Source organism: Microcaecilia unicolor, chromosome 1 (genome assembly GCF_901765095.1).
Source record: "Microcaecilia unicolor chromosome 1, aMicUni1.1, whole genome shotgun sequence".
In the NCBI taxonomy this organism is placed as follows: Eukaryota; Metazoa; Chordata; class Amphibia; order Gymnophiona; family Siphonopidae; genus Microcaecilia; species Microcaecilia unicolor.
In genome coordinates, this window is record NC_044031.1 from 106,754,380 (window position 1) to 106,781,017 (window position 26,638).

The following is a 26,638-nucleotide window of genomic DNA, read 5'->3' on the forward strand; positions in this document are numbered from 1 at the left end:
TTAAAATATGAGCCTGAATTTGTTTTATGGGTTTGAATTTCAGGCAAAGGCAATTTATTTTCAGAAGCACTATTTCACTCCATGTCCAGAATGGTAGGAGAGATAAGAACTAAGTCTAAATGGAAGTTCATATGTTGAGAAACTTAAGTAGTGTGCTGCTTTAAGTATGAGGCCTATATCCTTATTCAGCTACTCAAAATTATAGCCAGTGTAGGGCCCCAGCAATTACCAATCCTCTGTCTCTTAGCATTTTTACTTCTTCTGTGCTTTCACAATGTAAAAAACTACGTATATACTCGAATATAAACCAAGATTTTGGGGCCATAAAAAGGTCTAAAAATAGAGATTTTGGTTTATATGCGAGTCTCCCTGCCATTACCGGCTTTTTTCTCCCCCCCCCCCCCCCCCCTCCCCCAGCTTTAACTTGCAGCTCTTTCCTCCTTCGGCTGATGCTGAAAAAGCTATGCACTAGGCCAGTGCAGGGCCTTGAGCATCTGCACATGCTCAAGTCCTGTAGGCTCCCATCCTCTCCAAGACTCTTGGAGGCATGCTCAAGGCCCTGCACCGGCCCAGTGCATAGTTTTTGTCAGTGTTATCTGAAAGAGGAAGGAGCCACTGCGACCAGGCCCAAGTACAGCCTGAAGCCTCTCTTCTCTTGGCAGTCCAGAGTGTTCCTGGTGTGAATCCTTCCGAATTTGCAGCAGGACCTGCGGCTCTGCCTATTGCTGCCCTAATCTTCCCCAGTAGCCCTCAGCTACCTTTAGCCAGCAGCAGACAAGCAACAAACAGCCAGTCAGCTAGTCCTTCTATAGGCCCGTGGCTAGGGATAAACAACCAGCACTTGGAAGAAGCTGACATTTAAAGCTGGTAACCACAGGGGGTGGGGGAGGTGAGGAAGAAAAATGCCGGTAACCGCAGGGAGGGGGTGTGTGAAGGAAGAAATGCCCATCATGAGTAGGGGGAGAGTTACCAACACTTGAATGTAAACACCCCCCCTCCCATTTATATTCCAGTTAATAAGAGTTAATAATTTTCCCCCTTTTGGGGGGAAAAAAATCATCTGTTTATACTCAAATAGGTTTATATTTGAGTAAATTTGGTAACTACAAAATAAAGAGTACTCCTCCGTGTTGGTGAAAAGCTTGGGCTTACCAGTACCTTGAAGTAGGTTAAATGGCTTTCATTCCACCATCACTGTGAATCCCTTTTGGATAGCCAACCAGAATGGAGATTAAAAACTAAGGGCCCTGTTTACTAAACCACGCTATAGGCACGCCAGTGCTAGAGAGGCCCATAGGAATATATGGGCATCTCTAGCATTTAGAACGCGCTAAAAATGCTAGTACACCTTAGTAAACAGAACCCTAAGAAAAAAAGGAGGCAAGGGAGATAAAGACCCTTTTTAGGTACAAAAGAGGCTTGCAATACACCATTACCTTATTTGTTAAATGTTATACTGTACACATCTGTATGTCTGCACAACTATCATATTTTTTAAAAAGATTTTTCCCCATATTATATTTTCACATATTCTATCTCTGTCAAATATTGTAAAAAGAGAACCCACTTATTAAATTAGATATTCAAAAGTAACTAGAAATATTTAAATATAATATGCTTAATATATTCCACAACTTTGTTTATATTTCAGCTTACAATTTAAGGGAACAAGAAGCCCCATTTACCACATATACACACAAAAAAAACTCAACAAAATCAAAAAGATATATAATCTCCTGTCTGGGAATTACAGTGGATTGTGGTACTGTTTCATTGTGCGAGACATTCTGTAAAGACGTTCTCAACTTATATCATGGAAAAAGTCTTAAGGAGTGTGAAGGCAAATCATAGGCTGAATATCTGTACTCTTAAATGCAGCATTACAAAGCAGCCAACCAGCACCTCCGAGTCTTAAAAGTCCATGATTCCCCCTTACTTGAAGAGGACAGTTATGGGGTTATTACTGAAGTTACACACATTTCTACTTGTGGGGGAGGGGGAAGGCTACACGGACATGATTAGGAGTGTTTTAAAATAATGTAAAAAGATATTCCCTTTTGTATTTTGATTGTGTGTAGAGAAGCTGATTTTAAATGCAGTCATTTTTTTTTTTTGGGGGGGGGGGGGAGGATTTCCATTTTTTCACAATACTAGATTTATGATTGATGTATAACAGGGTTCTCTAAGCCTGCACTGATAACCCCAACCAGTCCTGGTTTCAAGATATACATAAAGAATATGAATGAGAAAATTTGCATATATCAGGGACCATGTATATTAACATTTATCTCCCACACATTCATTAACATCTGAAAACCCAACAGGCTGTGGTAGGATAACCTTGGTGCATACTATCAATATATGGGATGTCTTGCTATTCAAAGTACTGTCTGTTGACATGCCAAGTCTCACTTTCCTACTCTAACCATTTTAATATCCTTATCAGGGCACTTGGAGAGATGTCTCCATGAGATGCCTTCTTGAGGCATGAAATGTTTTGCTTATCCTCAGTCTGACAACTAAATATTCAGGGGAGGGGAAGTTCCTTTACTTGCAGTTAACGCACACCAACATCGTTAATGCACATTATTTGTCTCCAGCGTTCAGTTACTTAGTACACTTTCTGAAAATGATTTTGTAGTATAGTTTCTATCTGACTGAACACAGCTTTCACATCAGCAGCACAGACCCTATGGTTCTGCTTCTCTTTTTGCTTCAGTGTCTCTATCAATGCCTTATGGGCTGGAGGCAAAGGAGTAAAAGAATGTAGTAAGTGAAGCTGACTTAAGGGATCTGGTTTTATTTCTTCAATCCTCAATGCCTGCAAAATAGCAGGTGCAAACTTGGAATAATGTGCTGTATATGAAATGATAACTGGACACGATCTGTCTTGCAATCTATCTGCAACAGTTTTGGCAACAGCTGTGTGTGTATCCAGAATATAGCCTGTCGTGCGGTATACAGAATGGATAGTAGCTAAACAGTCCTCTTCAGAACAGCAACCAGCAACAAAATCTTTCTGAAGCCTCCCAATGAAATCCTTTGGTAATTGGAAGTGATGCACCTTCTCTAGCTGACTGAATAGCCCTGCAACTAGCTGCCCATTCCAATCAGAAATCAGGTGCAAATAGCGTTCAAGATTAGAAGACTTCAGAATGTCTATTGCTGGAGAAATAGAGGAAATTAATTTTCTTCCCCTTAGATCATAAAGGCCAGTTCTTATAAAATCTGTCAAAACATTGTTTTGATTTGAACAACAAATACATTTTCTAATTGGAATGCCCATCAGTTTGGCATAGACAGCTGCTAATATATTGCCAAAGTTGCCTGTTGGAATACAGATGTCTACTGGGTCTCCAAAAGAAATAACACCTTGTGCAACAAGATCAAGGTAGGCTGAGGCATGATAAATCACTTGAGGAAGTAGTCGAGCCCAGTTTATGGAATTGGCAGAACTTAAAGTAGTTCCATATTCTGCAGCCAGAAAGCCAGTATATTCTAAGTTGGTAAATATTTGTTTTACTGTCTTCTGACAAAAATCAAAATCTGATGTGACACCAATTGACCACCCATTTCCTCGCTGACAACCAATCATCTGTGATTTTTGAATGTGGCTTATCCCATCCTCAGGGAAAAGAGATACCACTGCAATTCTTTTCTTGTCACTGTCATTCAGACGACTAAAACCATCCAGGACGGCACTGCCTGTGTCTCCAGAAGTTGCAGCACAGACTAAATAGTTGCATGTTCTTGGAATACAATAGGCAAAAAGATGAGGCATCAATTGCAGGGCCAGATCCTTAAATGATGCTGTTGGCCCATGAAACAGCTCCAGAATATACTGGTTCCCCATCAAGTGCCTAACAGGTGCAATTTTAGAACAAGCAAAATTGTTTCCATAAGCCACTTCAACTATTTCTCCCAGGTTAACAGCAGGTACATCAGCAGGATGTATACATTTTTCCAGTAATATCTGTGCTCTTTCTATGTAGGATGCTCCTAATAAGCTTTCCCATTCCCCAGCACTCAGTTTTGGGAGCTTTCTTTCTGGAACAAACAGCCCTCCATCAGACGCCAAGCCTTCAATGACAACATCACTAAAATGTTTAGCAGAATATTTTTGCTCATATTTGTCAGGCAATGTGCTTCTTGTTGAAACAAAGGTTTCCGATTCTGAGTCCTGGTATCTCTTTACTTCAGTGAGTACTTTATTAGCCATCATCTCTGCTGTAATCCCAGCTTCACAAAAGACACGGACATCATGCCATTTTTTATAAAACTGCTTCCTTTTCTGAAGTATGTCTTTCATTGATGTCCCAGAATTCTGACCTATAATACGATTTACTTTCATTAAGTGTAACCGATCAAGGATATCGCCAGAATGTACATCCAGATAAACAACTATTCCATTTTTCTTTATGTGCTGCATGCTTGTAGCATGCATTGGATTGGACCCAGAAAGGGAAATGACACTTCCAGATGCTGTAAAATTTATAAGGGCTTTTCCTTCCTCTTCTAAAAACTGCTCATTACCAACATCCTGCAATTTTTCTGAAACACTCATATTCCATGTTTTTTCAAGGATATCGTTGTCCACATCTATGACTGGACAGCCTAGCTTCTGACCAATTATTCTGCCTACTGTTGTTTTCCCAGCACCAGGAGGTCCCATCAGGATAAGATTCTTGTCTCCAGTAAGAGTGCAGTGGGTAGTTAGCCATGACTTTTGTACCTCTGTACAGACATAGGATCTTGGCAAAGTCAATTCAACAAGTTTGTCATTTGTAAAATATAAATTAGAAAAGGAACTCCAGGCTATTCGTTTCAATTTTCGATACTGAGCAATCTGAAGCATCTTTTCCTGTGCTTCCAAGGCCAAATGACCCTAAATGCTGTAGAAAAAGAAGAAAAAAAATATTTATTAACATGCAGAATTCTATTTTACTACAAGAAAAACGTTATATCAGTTCATATCTCAACCAACTTTTGATTACTCTGGGTCAGCATAGAAAAAAAAACCAAAACAAAAAACAGCAACATTATTTACTCCAAAAGGAGAAATGTTACCTGATAATTTTCTTTTCTTTAATCTGTGACACTGATCTGAACTAATAGGTGTTATCCCTTCCTACCAGCAGGTGGAGGTAGAGAAAACTGAATTCTGCCAGTGGCATCACCAGCATAAGCTAATGTGCTCCCTGGAACAATCCAGTATGCATCTGTCCAGGCAGTAGAAGGTCCCTTTATGATGCACCTATGCCCCATTAACCACTGCAGCTGCAAGGATAATCAAGTGAACAAAACACCACAGACTGGCACTCACTAGCATGCAGGGTACCTCAGGGTTCTGTTCTTGGTCCCCTCCTCTTTTCTATCTACACTTCTTCCCTTGGTTCATTAATCTCATCCCATGGCTTTTCCTACCATCTCTATGCTGATGACTCCCAAATCTACCTTTCTACCCCTGATATCTCACCTTGCATCCAAACCAAAGTTTCAGCGTACTTGTCTGACATTGCTGTCTGGATGTCTCAACGCCACCTGAAATTAAATATGACCAAAACTGAGCTTCTCATTCCCCCCCCCCCCAAACCCACCTCCCCGCTCCCCCCGTTTTCTATTTCTGTTGATGGCTCTCTCATTCTCCCTGTCTCCTCAGCTCGAAACCTTGGGGTTATCTTTGACTCTTCTCTCGCCTTCTCTGCTCATATCCAGCAGATCGCCAAGACCTGTTGTTTCTTTCTTTACAACATCCGAGCACTCTACCAAAACCCTCATCCACACCCTTGTCACCTCTCGTTTGGACTACTGCAATCTGCTTCTTGCTGGCTTCCCACTTAGTCACCTCTCCCCTCTCCAGTCGGTTCAAAACTCTGCTGCCCATCTCGTCTTCCGCCAGGGTCGCTTTACTCATACTACCCCTCTCCTCAAGTCGCTTCACTGGCTCCCTATCCGTTTTCGCATCCTTTTCAAACTTCTTCTACTAACCTATAAATGTACTCACTCTGCTGCTCCCCAGTATCTCTCCACACTCGTCCTTCCCTACACCCCCTTCCCATGCACTCCGTTCCCTGGATAAATCCTTCTTATCTGTTCCCTTCTCCGCTACTGCCAACTCCAGACTTCGCTCCTTCTGTCTTGCTGCGTCCTATGACTGGAATAGACTTCCTGAGCCCCTACGTCTTGCCCCATCCTTGACCATCTTTAAATCTGGATTGAAAGCACACCTCTTTAACATTGCTTTTGACTCGTAACCACTTGTATCCACTCGCCTCCACCTACCCTCCTCTCCTCTTTCCTCTACACATTAATTGATTTGTTTGCTTTATTTTTTGTCTACTAGATTGTAAGCTCTTTGAGCAGGGACTGTCTTTCTTCTATGTTTGTGCAGTGCTGCGTATGCTTTGTAGCGCTATAGAAATGCTAAATAGTAGTAGTAGTATTACAGGAACCCATATGGCTGCTAATCACAAAATGAATTTCTCTTTTTTTTTTTTTTTTTTTGAAGCACTGTAAAGAAAGCACAGAGCACACTCAGAACTCCAGGCTGAGGTATTCCAAGGGCAGGGCTTCAGAACAGTGTTGCTGACTAAAGAAAAGAAAATCATCATGCAAGATGATTCTCCACTGTTCTTTGAATAGTGCTTAGTAATCACAACATAAGCCAAGGAGCACGATTTAAAGTTGTTCCCCCTGAGGCAGCAGTACAATACCGCAAAACGGTGTTCAGTGTTCGGGCGACTGGGGAGATTGTAACAGATGCCACCTTAAGTTAAGTGGCTGATTTAATAATTTTAAATAAGAAAAATAAAGTAAATAAAATCTTATGAAAATTTATGAAAAGTGGATGGTTTTGTGGAAGGTTTTTTAGCTGATGATAGTAGGAGTGATGCAAAGAAAAAAAATACCCTGCAATTTCTGAGGCTTTTTCCTTCCTTTTTAGTGATAATGTTTACTCAATAAGTAAACACAATTTTAGTGAAGTGTATTTTGATATGCTTTTGAGAAGAAGCTTCACTCTTCTTATATACTGATTTGTGCGTTTATCATATTGGTCGCTTTTAGTGTTGCTGGCCACAGATACAATAAGATCTACTCCCCCATTTAACTGTATACTTTATTCATTAAGGTGAAATTATGTCTTGCCTGATAATTTCTTTTCCTTTAGTCGACTACACAGTTCTGAACATGTGGGATGTTATCCCCTCCTACCAGCAAACAGAGGTAGAGAAAAAAAGTTAGGCTTGTCCAGTGAACCCACTTGTACAGCCTGCTGGTGCTGGTATATATCTGCCAAAGTAGCAGAAGGTCCCTTATAACACACACACCGATGCCCCATTAAACATTGCAGCTGCAATGAAAATCAAGAAAGCATAACACCAGTGGCACTCACTACCCTGTATTTCTGAGGATTAACTCATTTCTCACGTTATCAAATCCTCTCACCTTTTTTTTTTTACTTAAAAGGAAAGAGCAAAGCACCCCAACAGCCCCTCTTTCAGTTTTCCAAGGGTGGGTTTCAGAATGGTGCAGCTAACTAAAGGAAAGGAAATTATCAGGTAAGACATAATTTCACCTTGTCATCTAGACTGAACCATTCCGAACATGTGGGATATGCCCAAGCAGAACCACTAGACAAGGAAAAGACAAAGCACCCCCCCCCCCCCAAGACAGCTCTACCAAAGTGAGCAATACCTTGTGAACATGTCTACTACTACTACTACTAATCATTTCTATAGCATCACTAGACATATACAGTGCTGTACATATTATATGAAGATACTTTCTCAGTCCCTAGAGGGCTCACAATCTAATTTTATTTTGTACCTGGGGCGATAGAGGGTTAAGTGACTTGCCCAAGGTCACAATGAGCTGCAGTGGGAATTGAACCCAGGTCGCCAGGATCACAGCCTGCTGCATTAAGCATTAGGCTACCCCTCCACTCAACCTGTAAAGTTTCAGAAAGGAATGGAACTATGACCACATCGCTGCCCTATAGATCTCCTCTGGAGTGACCTTCCAGGCCTCTGCCCAAGAAACTGCCTGAGCTCTCATCAAATGAGTTTTCAAGCTCAGAAGCACAGGCCATTTCCTACAAATATATGTGGCCTCTATGGTTGCCTTGATCCACTGCATGATCATGGTTCTTGGGGGCCTCCTGGCCCTTACAAGAACCATGGAACAAAAACAAAGAGATAACAGATGAAATTCATTAGTCTCTTCCAAATAACGCAAAGAGATTACAGATGAAATTCATTAGTCTCTTCCAAGTAACGAAGCAACATCCTCCAGACATCTAACTTGTATAGCTTCTGAACAGAGGGATTAGACCCTTCCTCTGGAAAGGAGGACAGACAGACTTCCTGGTTCATATGGAACACAGAGACTATCTTAGACATAAAGGAAGGAACCATGTGGATCGACAGGGATCCTCCGAAAAAGAGAGAGCGGGTATCACCAGGACAATGCTTGCAACTCATACTCTGCAGTCCGAAGTGATCGCCACAAGGAAGACAGCCTTGAGATTAAGGTCTTTAATCGTGGCATGTCATAAGGGCTTGAAGGGAGCACATGAAGAACCAAATTCAGGTTCCAGAAATGGAAAGGAGGATGCATCAGTGGCTGCAAATAAGTGACCCCTTTCAAGAACTAGGCCACCTCCCCGTGTGCTGCCACACCTTTACCTTGTCCCGAAAACTGAAAAGGGCAATCACATGGATTTTGATGGAATTCAATGCCAGGCCCTGATCCAGTCCTTGCTGCAAAAAAAGGCCAAAATATTAGAAATCTGTGCCTTCCCTGGAGATTGAACAATGGTGTGCCATGTGAGCTCTAAAACCTTTCAAACCTGCACACATAAGCCAATGAAGTGGAAGACTTCCAAGACTTAAGCAAAGAGGAAATCACCATGGACAAAAAGCCAAGCCTCGCCAATGTCACCTCTCAAGAGCCAGACTGTAAGCCAGAAGGGATCCAGATCTTCCATTTCCACTAATCCTTGATGCAGGAGCCAGCAGCCTCTGGTAGGAGGAAGTGGCTCAGCAAGTGCAATTGACCCATATACTGCAGCCAACAGGACCAATCTGGAGACACCAGAAGGACAAGATGAGGGTGATGCGCTATTCAGTGTAACAGCCAGCCTATCAGAGGCCACAGAGGGAAGACATACCGGGGCTCCTCTGCCAGCCACAGCTGAACCAGGGCATCTATCCCCTGTGAGGCTGCCTCCCTCCGACAGATGAACAAATCGATCTCTCAGCACTGGAGTGTGTAGCCATCAAGTCCAATACTGGCAGCCCCAACAGTCCTGAATGAATTGGTAGGCCTCTTGCCTCAGCTCCCACTACCCGGGATCCGACTGGAGTGGCCATGGAATTCTGCCTGGATATTGTCTTTGCCTGCTATGTGTACTGCTGACTGTGCCTGTAGGTGCACCTTTGACCACCGGTACAGACTTACAGCTTACAACGCCACCACCTAGCTCCCAGGCCACGTCTGCAACCCAATAATGGAGCCACAGCCAGCACTGCCCCACCACAGCAGGCTGCCAGTGACCAGGAGGAAAGAGACCAAGTCATAAGGGATGTCTGTCAAGAATGGCGCACTAGACTCCAGACGAGAAACTTTCGAAGACTCCAGCAGTTGCTGCAGCCAATGCAGCATGGCCCTGGCCACACAGCCACTGCACATGATGGCCTAAACACCAGATGCTCTCCAAAGGAAGGGGAGAGATGAAACTGTGGGCCTCGGCAAGATCTTATATGATGCTACACTACCCCCACCTTAAGAAGGTCATGTATAAAAGAGTATTTGTAGCATATTTTTCTTACCAAGCTACTCTCTGGTAAAACTCATTACCAATTGAGATCAGAATCAAATTATAACAGTTTCAGAAAAAAGTTTTTTTAGAAAACTTGTAAACGTCTGTTAATGGGCAATTATTTTTTTTGAAAGATTGTAAAGTTTAACTAATAGCTCTCTCTTTTTGATACTTTCCTAGGAATGCCTAGCTTCTTGCTTTTAAACTGCATAGAACTCTTTGGGGCTATTGTGGGGTAGCCATGCCAAAAATTGTATCGTATTCTCATGAAACTCATGGAGAGCCAAATCTCCCTGCACAGGGACAGCTTTCTTCTTGGTATCCCCCATGACCAACATATCCACCTTGGGGTACAACCAGGGCCGCTGAGAGGGGAGGGCCCTGGGCCCAGCAAGCTTCTTGATGCCTGTCTACTTCCAGGTTTGTCCTCTCCTGCATGCCAACCAGGACCCGGATGATTGCATTAGCACGATATCGCATTAATGCAATCATTCAGGTCCTGGCACAGTCAGGAGCAGGAGAGGATAGACTCGGAAGCAGGCAGGCAGGAAGAAGATTGCCAGGCCCGGTGCCCCCCCCTTGGAGGCACAGAGAGAAAGGTAAGGGGCTGGGACAGGCAGGAGCGGCAGCGCAAGTCGGGGGTGGGGAGGGCAACACACAGCGGTCCAGTTCTGCCCTGGGCCCAGCTGTGTCTCTCAGCGGCCCTGGGTACAACCAGTACCTCTCCACGTCCTTAGGGGCAAAAGCATACAGATGCTTCTGTGCCCTGGCCCCCTTGAGAACCCCATCAAACAAATCCCATTCTGCCAGGATCATGCAAGGGTGTTGTGGAGAGGAAAACACTGCAGGGGCTTTGAGCATCTCCAGAACTTCCATGACCTCCTCGTCAATGAGACGGGAAAATTCCTCTCAATGGAAGAGCCAAATAACATGGGAATGCTTCTCTTCCTCCTCCTTTGAGGGAGATTCCTCCTCAAAATCCAAATCCGAGAGTGACTGGGTGTCTGAGAGACCCTCCTGATCCTCAGGGGTCACTGCAGAGCCACTTGGGGCATTGGAAGACCTCCAGTTCCCCCTCTGATTCTTGGCCCCTGAAATGGAGCCATCTTGGCAACATCTGGGCCCCGAGGGCCGCCGCCGCCCCCCCTCCCCCGGCTTAACCATTGGGCTAAGCTCTGGAGCCAAAAATATCTGGGGCACCATCGAGACCCCCCACCCCCAAATGGGGCCTGAGAGCTCTACTGCTGCACTCACACTGCAGCAAGAGAAAAAAAACAAAAGGTTTCAAACACAGCCACTGTTCCTGTGAAAGTCATTGGGACTGTGGGTCGATGCTGGAAAGAGGGACAACTCCTCTGGGAGTCCCCTAGCCCCCACCCTCCAGGGCGTTTCTGAAGTCAGAAACGGCCCGGCCCATCGCAGGAGGAGCAGAGAGAGATGGCAGATGTACTCAGCTGCTGGTTCTTGCAAGCAGGACAGTGCTTGCTGACAAGCATGCCCAGCCATACGGCCGGCACGTGTAAACCTGCCTCACAGGCTGACCTAGGTCCCAAGCTCTGGCATCCCCCCACCCCCCTCCCCCGTTCTCTGTGAGTGTGCTTGGAGTGGGTTTTTTTTTTTACTTTTAAAACTCAATTAGCTTTATTCCCCAAAATAGGGAATAAAGCTAACCCAGGCAGATCCAAAATGGGGGGGGGGGGGGGGGGAGAGGGGGGGATTAAACAATGACTGGGAACTGCAGGGAAGCCTGGAGGAGAAACACTCAAATAGGGTTTACGGGCAATGAGGGGCGGGGGGATAGGAACCTATGCCCCTAAGGCAGGGTCCAACAGGACTCAGCAAAACAGCTCGCCTAGTGGATGCTAAATGACTGGTGGAAGTGGAGTTAGGATCTGTGCTCAATCAGGTCCAGTATGGAGACTGGGTAACCTGGGAACAGTCATTTAGGCTCAACCTCAGTGTGTGGCCTCAGCCAGCACAGTGAGGAGCTAGACCAGGGCCCCAGGAGCACCAGAATGAACAAACTACCATCTGCTAGAGATGGAGAAAAAGTACTGGATCTTTCCAGTGAGCGCAGGATATACCACTGGGTTCACTAGAAAAGCCTAGCTTTTTCTCAACCTCCATCTGCTGGTACGAGGGGATGACATCACACAAGCTCAGAATGGCGCACCCTAGATGACAAGGAAATTTTTCCCTCTATCTGTGATTCTTCATTTTTTGCTTTACTCTTTTCTATCATCTCTCCTGAACACTTGTTATCCTTATCTACTCTTCCCTCCCACCCCACCATCTCTTTCCTGATGTGCTCATTTTACCCTGCGTTCTTTCATGTCTTTCCTCTATGTATCCTCCCCCCCCCCCCATTTGGTTCCTGCTGTCATCCAGAGATTTTCCTCTCCTCATTTATCATCCTGTTCCTTATTCTTCTTTGCCTCCCCATCCCTAAGCCACTACTGAGCTAAGGCATTAGGCTTAACAAAGGACCAAAAAGGGAAAGAGTTCCTTATCTCACAACAGGGAAGATAAAGGACCAGGGGGCAGATGCACTAAAGCTAAATGAGCCTTTAATGACTCTCCAACGAGGAAAATTTGATCCGTTGCATGCATCAAAGGGCTTTTACCGAGGAAGCCAGCAGCTAACGAAAACGGAATGGAGATGAGCAATTAGTGTGAAAACCCCATTGAAACGACATGCACTAACCTTTTCCGATTGCCTTTACGCAGGAAAAAGGCAGGAAAACTAACGACAGGTCTGGACCACTCGTTAGGTCAGCTCTGTGGCAGGAAAAATCATTAAGAGAAAAAATAAACAAACTTTGAGCCAATCCCAGCGCATTAGCAGAGCTAAAAGCGCTGTGATTGGTCCAAAGGACGTCAGAAAAACATAAATAAATAAAAATTAAAAAAAAGGGTCGTGAGGGGGCAAGGGCGCTCATCAGGAGCGTCCTGTACGGACGGCCTTGCCCCCCCCCCCCGCTGCTCCCCACTTTCCGCCGCTCCCCCACCCCGAAAAAGCAAAATTCGAGCAGCCCCTGCCCCCCGCCCTTCCTCACTACTCTCTCACCTCAGCTCCGCCTCCCGACATCCTCCGTCCTGTGCCCCGCCCCCTTTTGGGGTCGTCGCCGCCATTCCCCTCCTCCATCGGGCCCCCCTCCCTCTTACCGGGCCCGTGCAGCGCCTCTCTCCTCTGTCCGAAGGCGCTGCACGGGCAAGAAGAAAGCCTGATGCCTGCCTTCGCCCAGCTTCGATGGCGCGTCTTTCTCCTGCTGGGCCCGCCCCTGTCTGACGTCAGTAACCTACGTAGGTAACCGACGTCAGACAGGGGCGGGCCCAGCAGGAGAAAGACGCGCCATCGAAGCTGGGCGAAGGCAGGCATCAGGCTTTCTTCTTGCCCGTGCAGCGCCTTCGGACAGAGGAGAGAGGCGCTGCACGGGCCCGGTAAGAGGGAGGGGGGCCCGATGGAGGAGGGGAATGGCGGCGACGACCCCAAAAGGGGGCGGGGCACAGGACGGAGGATGTCGGGGAGGCGGAGCTGAGGTGAGAGAGTAGTGAGGGAGGGGGGCAGGGGCTGCTCGAATTTTGCTTTTTCAGGGTGGGGGGAGCGGCGGAAAGTGGGGAGCAGGGCTGCTTGAATTTTGCTTTTTCGGGGTGGGGGGAGCGGCGGAAAGTGGGGAGCAGCGGGGGGGGGGGGGGGGGCAAGGCCGTCCGTACAGGACGCTCCTGATGAGCGCCCTTGCCCCCTCCCGACCCTTTTTTTTTATTTTTGTTTTGATTTGGGAGTCATGTGCTTTTGATTTGACTGTGTTTTGACTGTTTGTGGCATGCGCAGAGCAGCTAACATAACGCTTGGCTGCTCTGCGCATGATTTGGGGGCCGATTAACGATGTGTATTGTGATTCTTTGATACATTGTACGTTTCTATACCGATCTGAGCATGTGTGACTTTTTTTTTTGGTGCATTCTTCGTTTTTTAAAAATCGTTAGGGCCTTTAACGATTTTGATTTTTTTACGTTTGCTTGATGCATCTACCCCCAGGTGAATATACCGAGTAGGAGATTGCAGGATATAATATAAAAAGTCTTTCAGAGGTTTATGAGCATTTGTCACTTTACTTCTACTATGGATACTGAAACTCCTGGCCAGTTAGAGGTCATTTGAGGGTACAGCTACCACAACTAGCTGGGGACCAAGGCTGCCATCTCTATTTGACACCTTACTCACCCTCCCACAGACAGCTCTGTCTACTGTATTGTTTTCTTTGTGCAGAACCATTTACAGGGCCTTAAATTGTGACATGTTTAAAACAGTTTTCTCTCCATGCCACTAGATGGTATCATGGGACAGAAGAAAGGTTGTATAAAAACTCAGAATTTAGAAAGCTAAACTTTCATAAAACAATCAGCCTTCTGGACCACATTTATGATGCTCATTTGCACAGTGAGAGAATAATTTTACAACAGGTTGCCCAGGACAAGAGTGATATGATACGGACATTCAAATATTTGAAAGGTATTAACAAACCTTTTGCAGAGATGGAAGGTGGTAGCACTAGAGGACATGAACTGAGGTTCCAGGGGGGCCAACTCAAGAATAAATATCAGGAAGTACTTTTCTATGGAAAGGGTGGTAGATATCTAAAATGCCCTCCTGCAGAAGGTGGTAGAGATGAAAACAGTAATGGAATTAAAAAATGCATGGGATAAACACAAAGGAATCCTATACAGAAGGCATAGAACCAAACAAGCTTAGCAGTAATTAGATGGTAATACCACTAATTGAGAAGCAAAGCCAGTGCTGGGCAGACTTCTACAGTCTGTGCCTCGAAAATGGCAAGGACAAATCAAGATCAAGTATATGTAGCATCTCATCATACTTTATACTATGAGTTAATCTTGTTGGGCAGACTAGATAGACTGTACAGGTCTTTATCTGCCATCATCTACTATGCTACTACACGTTACTAGGTGGAGAAGGCAAGAAGGCACCTTTTCCAGCCTACTTTATCAAGGCATATAGATGCCTATGGGGCTCATTTTCAAAGCACTTAGTAACCTATGGAACTTTGTAAGACTAAGTGCCTTGAAAATACGCCACCATGTGTCTTTAAAAAAAAAAAGTGGTAAACTGGCAAAATCATAACTAAATTGAAGCCATGGACATTTAAGTCTGCTCTTGAGTAGCTATGAATGGTAGTGTGTAAAGCAGATGCATACTTTATGAACTACATGCATAAATTGTGACCCTGCCCATACATGCCTTTTGGTACCATATATAGTTTTACACATATAATCTTAATAAAAGCCTCTTTGCATGTGGAACAAGTTTATAAAAATTACCTCCTGGACATTTTATACTGCACAAGTTAGCTTCAGTTGTAGGCATTTATTACAGGAGGTGCTGGAGAATGCTTTAAATCAGTGCCAGTTTCTATCCGTGTCCTTTTTCAATTTATGTCCTCAGTTTATAAAGCATCTGAAGGATAAGCATAGATTTTGACTGTATTGGATGCAGCAAAATATTATCTGCTCCGACATTTGAGTGCAGACAAAAATATATTGTATTGGGACTTCCAGTTGGGTAATATTGGAGTAACGGAAGTTTGAGGGTTCCAGACTGCCTGGATCTAAACCTGCACTTCATTGTCAGCATTGGTCTCTTCTTACCTTGAGCACGGATTATTCTTTCACCTTTGCTCCCCATACACCACTTCTGGTGCAGTCTTGGCACGGATGGCCTCAAAAATCACAAACAGGGAACGAGAGAAGGGCTGTGTGACCAACACAAAAATGGCAGAGAAGAACGCACAATCATCTCCCTCCCCAAGCTCTGTGTGGGAAGCAGAAATCATATCGGAGGTGAGCACCACCATGGAATCTTCCATGGGGAAGCACTTCCAACGAATCCTGGATAAATTAGATCACTTGGAAGAAAAAGTTTTACAAACTTTACCAAGGACTTTCAGGCAACGCAATAGCAGGTCAGCAAAAATCGAGGATACCATGTGGGCCTTGGAAGATCATCGGCCCCAGAGAGCTGCTCAACTCGACTCTGGAGGCCAAATTAGATGAGCTACAAAAATAGCTCACAAACAAATAATCTCCACTTGGTCAGTGTGTCTGAAGTGCTCCTGGAGTCTGATCTACGGACCTTTATGGAGTCATGGCTTACAGACTCGCTTTCCCTCCCACGCAAAAATGGCCTGTAACAGATTGAAAGTGTCCATCGCTTGGGGCAACATCGTGATTACACCACAAGGCCACAGGTGATTATCTTTAAACTTCTTAACTATGTCCATAAAAACAGACATTCTTCAGGCAATTCGTGGTGGAAAGCAGCTGACCTATGAGGACAAAAACATCCTTTGTTTTAAGGATTACTCTGCAGCTGTTTCCTCAGCAAGGAAAGTTTTGCCCCCATCTGCACAGATTTAATCGCACACCATATCCACTTTACTTTGGCTTATCACAATGGCACAACGCACTCATTCGAATCTGCGTTGTTGGGGGAGCGCACAGTTTGTGGACATTGATATTCTCTTCCCCTCATTGATAAATGGGGACAGGTATCTTCTATGTCTATCTTGGGTCCTAGTGACAATCCCACGGTGGGGCAGCACATGGCAGCGGGGATGACTGTACCATTGGTTACCCTGATGCCCAAGTTTTCTGACTTTGATTTTTCTTAAGACCGGGGTTGTCTGTCAGCAGATTGTTAGATCTTTGGACCACGTGGCCGGTTCTGATTTTTTTCAGACACCATGCAGGTTCTTTATTCAAATCCAACAGCTGTCATGTGGGTCAGTGGGATCTATTCTATGCCATTCCGGATTCAATAGGGTACATATCAGGGATGCCCCCCTTTCTCCTTTACTTTTTGTTTTCATATTGGATCCTCTCATTAGAAATATATTAGCGCATTCAGAGATTCAGGTGGTGACCTTTATCCAGTTTGTGTTGATTTCTATTTGGTTTTGTTTTGTACCATGTTAACTGTTCTGGATATCAATAAACAGATAAAAAAAAAAAAACTTTAACTTTCAATATTTCTGCTTTTACAGATGACTTATTAGTTCACCTTACTAACCCTCAACCTTTTCTTGCGGTACTGCTTAAATTATTTCATGGGGGGTTTTCCGGTTTTCATCTAAATTTCCACAAATCATTAGCTCTTGTGTTCTCAGACCAGGTGCAGCGGGATTGGGAGGGATTGTTCTCCCCTTGTTCTGGATGTCCCGTTCTTTTTGATATCTAGGGATCAGTCTTTCCATGTGCCACTCAGAATGATATTCACTAAGTGTCTCACGATTGTTAGATTCAACTTCAGCCCTTTTGGACAGTTGGCAAATGCTACCTCTGGGGCTGCATGGAAAGATCTATTTGTTTAAGATGGTGAATTCCCCTTTAGGGAATATAGAGCTATGACTGAAATAGGAACTCTTTGTTTAGTCAGGTTTAATAATTCTTAATATCATATTCTTCTTTACTTTCCACATGTGTAATTCTTGGATCACAAAACTGAGGACTTGAGTGTACTTAAATCTGGTAACTCTTAATTGTGAATTAAGGATGTATTTGTTTTTGTTTCTTTTTCTTTGATGAAGTACCTTTTCTGTTCAAGATGTAAAGCTTGATGAATAATGTAAAAATTATAAATAAATATAATAAAAAAAAAGATGGTGGAATTCCCCAAATGGTTATACACTCTTCAGATGATCTCAGTTAAAATATTGCGGAAAGATCTTCATGTTCTTCATCGTTGCCTATCCTGTTTTTATGGAGTGGGAGGAAACCGAGGCTTCCAATACATTGCTTAATGGGTCACTGGAAGGCAAGAAGATTAGGTTTGCCTGATATCTAAGTATAACCAGGCTTGTCTTGCTCGGCACTTAGGAGATTGGTTTCTGAACCATGAAGATTACACTGCAATTCGAATGGAGACGAACTATTTCACCCTTGGCATGTCATTATCTATTACATGTGCCGAACAAGCAACTTCAGGTATCAGGGCAGTATTTTGTTACAACCTTTGAGGGATTTATGGAAGGCCCTTCCAAAATTGTGGTGTATTTCTCCCTACACTTGTGTTATTGCCTATCTAGGGGAACGCTTGGTTTCTCCCGGGATTTGATAATGGCACCTTTCGGCTCATCTGGCTGATGGGTTTGCTTATCATCAGTTGCATCATTATACTAACACTTTGGATGGTGGTGTGTTGGCTGCTGGTCATGGGGATCGGTTGCATTCACATTTTACTCTGGAAGACGGGGACCACCTATCAGTATCTACCTTACATATGGCCTTACTACAATTTTATCCTCCTAAAAGCATTGCAACAATGATGGCCAAATGGGCAGAGGATTTACAAATACTACCTGCTTCTTTGGACCTTGGTAAATTGGTTGTTCACAACTCCAACTAACAATAGCAGCATATTTACATGAATGTCAGTTTAAAGTGCTTTATCGTGCATACATCATCCAGACCCAACTGTTACACATGGGGGCATTGACACTCCACCTTGTTTGAAATGCTCTTACCAACATAATTCAGTTTTTCATGCATTTTGGGAATGCTCAGTGATCACCGCTTTTGGACATTGCTGGTTAATTATTTGGAGGGTTTATTAAATTTGGCTATTTTGCTTTTGGCTGTTGTTTTTTTTTACTGGACAGGTACAAGGCCTTTCCATTGCAGCATGGGCGTCGCCACTCGCTTTTTCGCATGGCAGTGCCTCTTGGTAAGAAATCAATTCTCATCAGACTCCCCATCTTTTTGTGGCTGGTGGAGTATGATTCACTATCATATGTTATTAGAAAGAGTGGGCACATCCCTCAAGCGTAGGAAGAGGGTTTTTTTGTTTGTTTGTTTTTAATCGGTCTAGGATCCTTATCTATCTTCTTTTTCCTAGGGCTTGTAGTTTTATTTTAAATATACTGTAAGATGGAGTGGTGGCCTGGTTCCCTGGCTCTGGGAAGTTCCCTTCCTTTTTTGGGGGGGGGGGGAGGGTGCTAGGTAGGTTAGTGGGGTTGGGTATGGAGAATTTGAGGATTGCTGCCTTCTGGCTCACTTGATAGGGAGAGAGGCTAATCAGAACCCAAGCCCATCTCCCTTCTTCAGGGGTTTCTTCTCGATTCCATGCCGATGCTTGATTTCCGGGAGGAGTGTTCTTCTTGGTTTGTTCCCTACCTGCTGTGTTCCATTCCGGTTGGGACGGAGTGAAGGGGGGGGGGGGGGTAGTGTTAAATAGTAGTAGTAGTAGGATGGACTATGAGGGGTCTGCTTAGCCTCTTTTGTTTTGTTTTTTTTAGTCAGTCTGGTTATTTCTCTTTTGCTCCTTATCTTTATTGGTGGGTGGGAGTTTAGTGGAATTTCACTTTGTATGAAGTTTGCATACGTACACTTTTCTGGATTCATTGCTGTTATCTTTTGTTTACATTTGAATAAAATTGATTTATATCAAAAAGAAAAAAATGTATTGTATTGTATTTGAAGCCCTGAAAAACTAAAAGAGATTAAAAGGGTAACTGAAGAAAGGATAAATTAAAGCAAAAAATGGTCCTCGAGGACTGAAAACCCACACAGGAAGGCACAAGAGAAAAAATATGCACTTGAGAACACGAAGACGCATCCTCACAATGTTGAAAGAGTGTGGTCAAGATTAGTGGGAGCAGTGGAAGGACTGGGTTGTGGGGAGTGAAGGAAGTAGGGGATCCAAAAGGTATAGGGGGCTGGAGTATGGGGACTGAAATTGTGAATGGGGAACTATGGTGAAAGTGGGGAGAGGGAGAGTGTCACGGGGGCTGTGGAATTTGAATAAGGGAATCATGGGACAAAAGGTGTAGGGCAGCCACTTCCAACCCAGTCCTTGGGGCACACCTAGTCCCATCAGATTTTTAGGATATCCACAATGAATAAGCAAGAAAGAATCCATACAAATCTCATCATGTATATTCATTGTGGAAATCCTAAAAACCCGATGGGATTAGGTGAGCCCCAATTACTGGGTTGGGAATGGCTGGTGTAGGGAGTGCTTGGTGGGAGGCTGAGAGTATAAGAATAAGGAGGAGGGGCGGGGCCACCCAAGTGGTGAAGGTGTATGTCACAGGGCAAAAGCAGGAAGCTAAGCAAGTACAACCCTGGTCAGCCACTGGATGGGCAACCTGGTGACCCAAAATCAGTGGTGTAACCTTTAAAAAAAAAAAATAAATAAGGAGGAGGGGCATGCAGGCATCAGACATCTTTCACCAGGAACAGAAATTTGGGTCGGGGGCAACAGCACTTTCAGAAGGCTGGAGGAAAGAGTGGCAACTCCATTTCATGGGGAATATTGGTGCCCAGGTTGGGACAGGGGGGAGAGATGACAACTGCAGGTACTGAATTGGCTCTCCTACCTCTGCAGCCAATATGATCACCCTATCCTCCACCCAAACTAAATCAGGTGGGGAGAACAGAGAGGAAAATGTCTGTAGGCTATGAATCAGTCTCTCTCTCTCTCCCCTCCAATCCTAGAGTCTTTTCACCAATCCAGGACCAAGCCCTTGCAAATCATCGATGTACCTGGCACACTACAATAATACAACCAATGCACAGTGCATAAATAGTAATGCGGCTAAAACAGAACTGCCAAGAGGAAAAGGTAACGGATGCTGTCTTGTAAGCATATGTGCATGTGAACATAACCCATTTGCACAGCTAACTTGAAAGTTCCTTTATACTAATGGAAACAGGAACTAGGTATTCAGTATCTCATTGCTTGTTATTCAGTAAATTTGGCAAACTCTAGGCAACCTCTCACATTTAACATAGCATAGGATTGAGTTTGTTAGAAACAGTGGAAACATTTACTGTATGTGACAATTGGAGAAAACTGCCAAAGAACCATTTGCAATGCATGATTCACATGTTTATAAGGTCATTTTTCCTCCACTCCTGCTCTTCAGGTGTGAGCTATAGTGGGGTAACAATGACAGACCGAAGTTCCAGAAAGCAGTGCCAAGATAACAATGCCCCCAGCAGTGGTTCTCAACAATGTGATGTCCAGTAAATAAAACTGCTAAAAGCAATACTTATCAGGAGACTGCTGCTATATATGTCACAAGTCCCAGTGCAGCATAATAAATGTGTCACCATTCCCAGATGTTCTCTAGCCCATGGTTATTGATACAGTGTAGCTTGCTACAACCAAATGACACTGCAAGGCATGTATAACTCCTTCTTAGCTTTTCCTCACAAACTATGAAGTCTGTTAATTCTTGAAACATGCACTAAATAAATACCTTAACTATAGGCAACTGCAATGGCTAAGTGGGAGCATGGAGAAGTCACTGCATTATCTTAAATATATTTTTAACAGTATCATCACTAGGTGTGGTGATATTACAATAAGACATAAAAGAGGGCCCAAGGGTTGGCCTAAGTACTAATTTTGCAGAAGTCAAAAGATGAAAATGTCAAGACTTGAAATGGTCTACCAAGAGAGACATCACTGTATTGGATTCTGGGTAGATATGGATGGAACTCATAGGATAGGGTTGAGAGATCAGGTAAAGGACATGGGGACATGGGACTTTATATGCACATCTACCCATAGTGGACAAAATCTCAACTGGGCAAACTGGATGGGCCATTTCGGTCTTTTCTGACATCTTTTATAAAACAGTTAATGACTACAAAGTAAAGTGAAAATGAAATACATATGTAAATCTCTACTGTAACAGTTTAAAGTATTTTTTATTTACTTTTTTCCAACATGGTTAGCAATGATGGTTGAAATTTATATGAAAATGTCTTGGAAGGTCCCTTGAAATTATTTGCAATTAAAACATTTCTACATAATTTACATTTCAAAAAGAAAGCAGAATTCTTTTGTTACTTTCTTTTACCTTCTCTGTTCCAAATACCTCTGTCATACAAAACAGCTCGATTCTTAAGGTCTTCTTTTCTCACTGATCCCAAAGAGCATGCAAAACAGCAGAAGCAAAATCTGAAATTACAGACCTGTGGCCTCCATCCCCCTCATGACCAAGGTTTTGGAAGGACTGGTTGCTAAACAACTCAGACTACGTCAACAATGTCTCCATACTCCACAACTCCTAATCGGGATTCAGACCATAGTTCAGCATGGAAACAGTACTCACGACCTTACTAGCAAATTTCAGGCAGGAAATCGGCAAAGGCAAGAAAAACTACTTTTACAAAATTTGACATGTCAAGCGCTTCTGACATGGTCAATCACCAAATCCTGCTGAGACTGCCGGATAAGCTTGGAATATTCAGATCCTACCAGGTCAAAATTAACAATATACTCTCCATCCCCCAAATGAATAACAGACTGTGGGGTACCTCAAGGTTCACTTATCTCTCCTGCACTATTTAACATAATAATGATCCCACTGGCAAATACACTAGCAAGACATGGCTTCAACTCGTTCATATATGTGAATGATGTGTCCATACATACCTTTCAATCAAGACACATCGGAAATCAAAACCTTGATAACCCAAGGCCTGAACATCTTAGAATCCTGGGCTGCAGCATTCAAACTCAACAGGGATAAGACCCAATTCTTAGTATTCACATCCACCTACTGCAAGAGGTCTTTTCCAGCATCACCCTGGATGGGATCGCCTACCCAATAGAAGATAACCTGAAAATCCTATGGATTATACTGGACAATAGCCTGTCCTTCGAAGCACAAGCAAAGAATGTTGTAACCAAAATGTTCAGCACCCTGTGGACATCGAGACGCATCAGAAGCTACTTTCCAAGAGAGGTCTTCCGAATGTCTGCACAAACCCTAACCCTAGCACACATTGACAATGGGGTTTATGCCAGCAACAAACATATTCTTTAAAAAAAAAAAAAACCCTCCAAACAGCACAAAACACCACCGCATGTCTAATTTACAAAAAATTGTACTGTGAAAGAGCCAGCCCACTGCTTCAAGTCTTGCACTGACTCCCTATCCAGGCAGGAACAACTTTCAAGCTCTGCACGCTGGCATACAGAATCATTTTTGGTCTTGCTCCAGAATACATTAGGCCTAATAACCTTACTACTACACAGCATACATACTAAAGCAAGGAACTACCTCACACTCCACTTCCCTAACTGTCAAGGTCTATGGTACAAGTCAGTCTACCCATCTGGCTTCACCTATCTATGCACTAAGGGTCCTGTTTACTAAGCCGCGCTGTAGGCTCACAAACTTATCATGTGCTAAAAATTAGTGTGCACTAACGTTATATTCCTATGGGTGACTCTAATAGGTGTCTATCATTAGCGTGCACCAACAAGTTAGCGTGCCTACAGTGAGGCTTAGTAAACAGGGCCCTAAAAGCTGGAATGCACTCCCTAAAGCATTAAGGAGCTTGAACAAATATCTGATCTTTAGTGAGCAACTCAAGGCCTACTTCTTCAAAACATCCTTCCACAAAGCCCCACTATGAATTAGCTGTGAATAGACATCTCTTACTTTGTAGCATCCCCTCCACCTCTAGCCCGATCCCAACTCTGCATTAGCTTCTGCTAACAGATCTGCCACCAATACTCTGACCCAACTCCGTCTCTATATGCATGCCCGTCTTACTATAAGCCACATTGAAACATTGTTAATTGGAAAATGTGGGGTAGAAATGCTGAACATTAAATAAAATAAATATATATGTTTTAAAAAATATATATTTATCATATTTGATAAACCGCAAGGCATCAATGCAGTTTACAATATAAAAATATTTTTTTTAAAAGAAGTATAGGTGAAGGGTGAGAAATAGAAAAGAAAAGGGAAGAAGAGCAGGTAGAGTGAAAGAAGCTTCAATTAAGGGAGGGACCTAAGATCTCTGAAAAGAGGTAACATAGTCAATGACAGCAGATAACAACCTGCATGGTCCATCCAGTGTGCCCAACAAGGCAAACTTACAGCATGTGTTGCAATATAAGATATATATCCGTGATCTTGATCTGTCCTTGGCATTTTCAGGGCTCTGGACATACTCCCCAAGTACTGGAGTTGCCATTGAAACCCACTCCAACCATGGTATTTTGCAATAGATGTGAGCTGTTTGTTGATACTATTTTAAGTAACTGTTTTGTTTATTGTTGTAGTTGGCTTTCAATATGTATGCAATTAATTATGTACTTATTTTATAATCCACCTAGATTTGGAAGATAGAGTGGAAAATGCTATTAAATAAATCCAGACGCGTATAGCCATAATCAGAGTACAGACCATAGAAGTTTGCCAGTAATGGGCTTATTTCCCAATTACTACAGTTATAGTCTAAGCACTGCTAAGCTTTGTTTTTCTTCCATTCTCTTTCTATATAGGAATCATTTGTGTTTATCCCATGGAGCCAAAAGCAGGAACTATAAAAGGCAGGGCCAGAGTAGGGTTAAGAGGGACCAGAGGGAAGGAGCGAAGGCTACTGCATACAACTTCACTGCATACTTGTGAACAGGAATCACAACAGCCAGGTAGGCCAAGTTTAACTTGGACCTTGTAGCTTTGTATGTTGGACCCAGCCTGAGGCAGGCTGCCTGGGGAAAAGTTAAGAACTGTATTGGTAACTTTGGGAAGCCAGGCTGAACCAAAAGAAAGTATTGCTTTACCAACAGACTGTAGTGCATGCAGTGGTTCTGCAGGGGCAGGCCACGGAGGACATTCTCCTGTTAAGACTAGTTTTCCACTGGATTTCTCCTTCCCCTGTGAACTCAACAGGAACCCCTTCCCAACACCTTTAGTAAATGTTTATTTCACTCACTGTAACCTGCTGCATGGTGTCACTTTATCTAGGCCCTGAACTCAGCTCGCTCACAGTATCACACACTTCCTCTTCTCTGGAAAAGATTTGCTGGGGAATGCACCTGCTGCCTATGCCTGAGTTCCTGATCCATCATGTACCGGTGTTCCCGATTCCAATTTACCATCAAGTGCCTGTGCCATTTCCTGATTCAGTGTTGGTGAGTGATACCATCTGTCAGGTCTGAACTGTTATCTCCTTAGTGCCTATACGTGGTTTGTTAGGCATCCTAATTTTAGCATATGAGTGTGCGCTTTCTTGGCCAAACCTAGACCCTGTTACCATCATTTTGGTTAGCATGATTCATTGTCTCTGAGTACATCTATTATCATTTGCTGCCTATGGCATAATAAACAGCTTACCTTTTTATAACATCTAAGCGTGTGCCTTACTCTCAGTATAAAGTATAAGTGTGCATAATATTTTTGGACTGTGAATTCAGATTGCTATTGTGAAAAAGGTTTTTGTTTTCCAGAGTGCTATAATATATTTTTCCTCTCACTCACTTTTGGGTTTGATAAAAATGTAATTAGTCCCCACAGTGATAAAGCCTCTGTATAAGTGTGGTGAAATTCTGGAGACACCACCTTCAAAAAGGTATAAACAGGATGAGTCTATCCAAAAGGCAGTTACTAAAATGGTCAGTGTCTTCATCATAAAGCATAAGGGGACAGCTTAAGGATTTCAATATGTATACTTTCGGGGGGGGGGGGGGGGGAAAGAAAGATGGAGGGGGAGTTGATATATTTAAATACCTCCATAGCATAAATGCCCAGGAGGCGAGGCTCTTTCAATTGAAAGAAGTTCTGGAATGAGGGGGCATAAGATGAAGGTGAAAGGGGACAGACTCAAGAGTACAGAAAGTGGTTGATGTGTGGAATGACCTCCAGGTGAAGGTGAACACTATCTGAATTCAAGAAAGCGTGGGACAAGCATATAGGATCTCTAAGCAAGAGGAAGGGATAGTTGACAGTATGGATGGGCAGAGCTGACAGGCCATATGCCATCATTTTCTGTGTTTCTATAAACTCACAACCATAGAATTTTACTTTAAAAGATTTTCTCCACTGTCTCACATCTTACTTGACAGCCCACTTCCAAAAATTCAAATTTCTATGCTAGAACTCCATAAGATTGTTTAAGAAAAGCAACATCAGATAAGCAGCTTATAACTGTCGTTTCCACTCTGGTCAGAAGTCCCCATATAGATCCCAGTTACCTCTTCAGTAGCCTACCATGTAGATTCTAAAGCTGACTCTCCACAGAAGCTCTCTCCAATTTTGGAACAGTGAGGTTGATGAAAATTTTGCCCCTCTTTGGGTCCTCCCATACCAGCTAGCTCCCACTTATCACAGCTTTCAGTGCACATCTGGGCAGAAGAGGGTCCCAGTCCTACATTTGGGGCAGTTGCTCCAACTTCTCCTGGATGTGTGATGATAAACCCCGATGCTTGTATCACAGTATGCTGCACCAGAGTCCTGGTGAGAAATTTCCCCCACCATTGCATGCCGTAGAAAGGGAAATTACCTCTGTCTTAAATTCCCTCATGAGGCTAAGCAAGGAAACAATCTTTGGTATAGTTAAATTAGGGCACAGCTTCAAAGTATGCTTCTCAGCAAACAGTAATGCCATCATCTTGAGTCCTCCTCTGGAATACTATTTTGCGCATTAATATTGTACAAATTGTATGGTCCAAATAAAATTCCAGCACACATATGGATGTATATGTGTAACTCTGGGTGCCAAAACATAAGCTGCTTCTAGTGCAGACACATATATTGTGAAGAATAAGGGGCTGTCCTATCCTGGGTAGGCCACTAGATGGTGCTGTTCCCATAGCAATGGGGGAAATGTCCAGGATGAGTCACTAGAGGGAGCCAGTATGGGAATGTCAGATGGAGGTTGCTAGGACCAAGGAGAGTCCTGGGCTGGAGACAGGTGTAGGTGGTTATGGGCTGGGTCCTGCATGGAATTAGGGGGAAGAGCCTAAAGAGCTAATTATCCACCTTATAC

The 26,638-nt window shown here is 43.6% G+C and overlaps 1 protein-coding gene across 2 annotated transcripts in view; it reads right to left on the minus strand.

Annotated features, from left to right (window-relative positions):
- Nucleotides 1-1,986: 1,986 nt before the first annotated feature.
- THNSL1 (threonine synthase like 1) overlaps nt 1,987-26,638 on the minus strand; it is a 45,330-nt gene continuing 20,678 nt past the window's right edge. The window contains exons 1-2 of one of the 2 annotated variants that reach the window (XM_030199286.1): nt 14,346-14,461; nt 1,987-4,892 (exon numbers count right to left, since the gene is read on the minus strand). In XM_030199286.1, coding sequence (XP_030055146.1) covers nt 2,612-4,855 — 2,244 coding nt within the window. In that variant the 5' untranslated portion in view covers nt 4,856-4,892; nt 14,346-14,461 and the 3' untranslated portion in view covers nt 1,987-2,611. Of the gene's footprint in view, nt 4,893-14,345; nt 14,462-26,638 lie in introns of those variants that run through there. The other variant, XM_030199288.1, reaches the window with a different exon arrangement.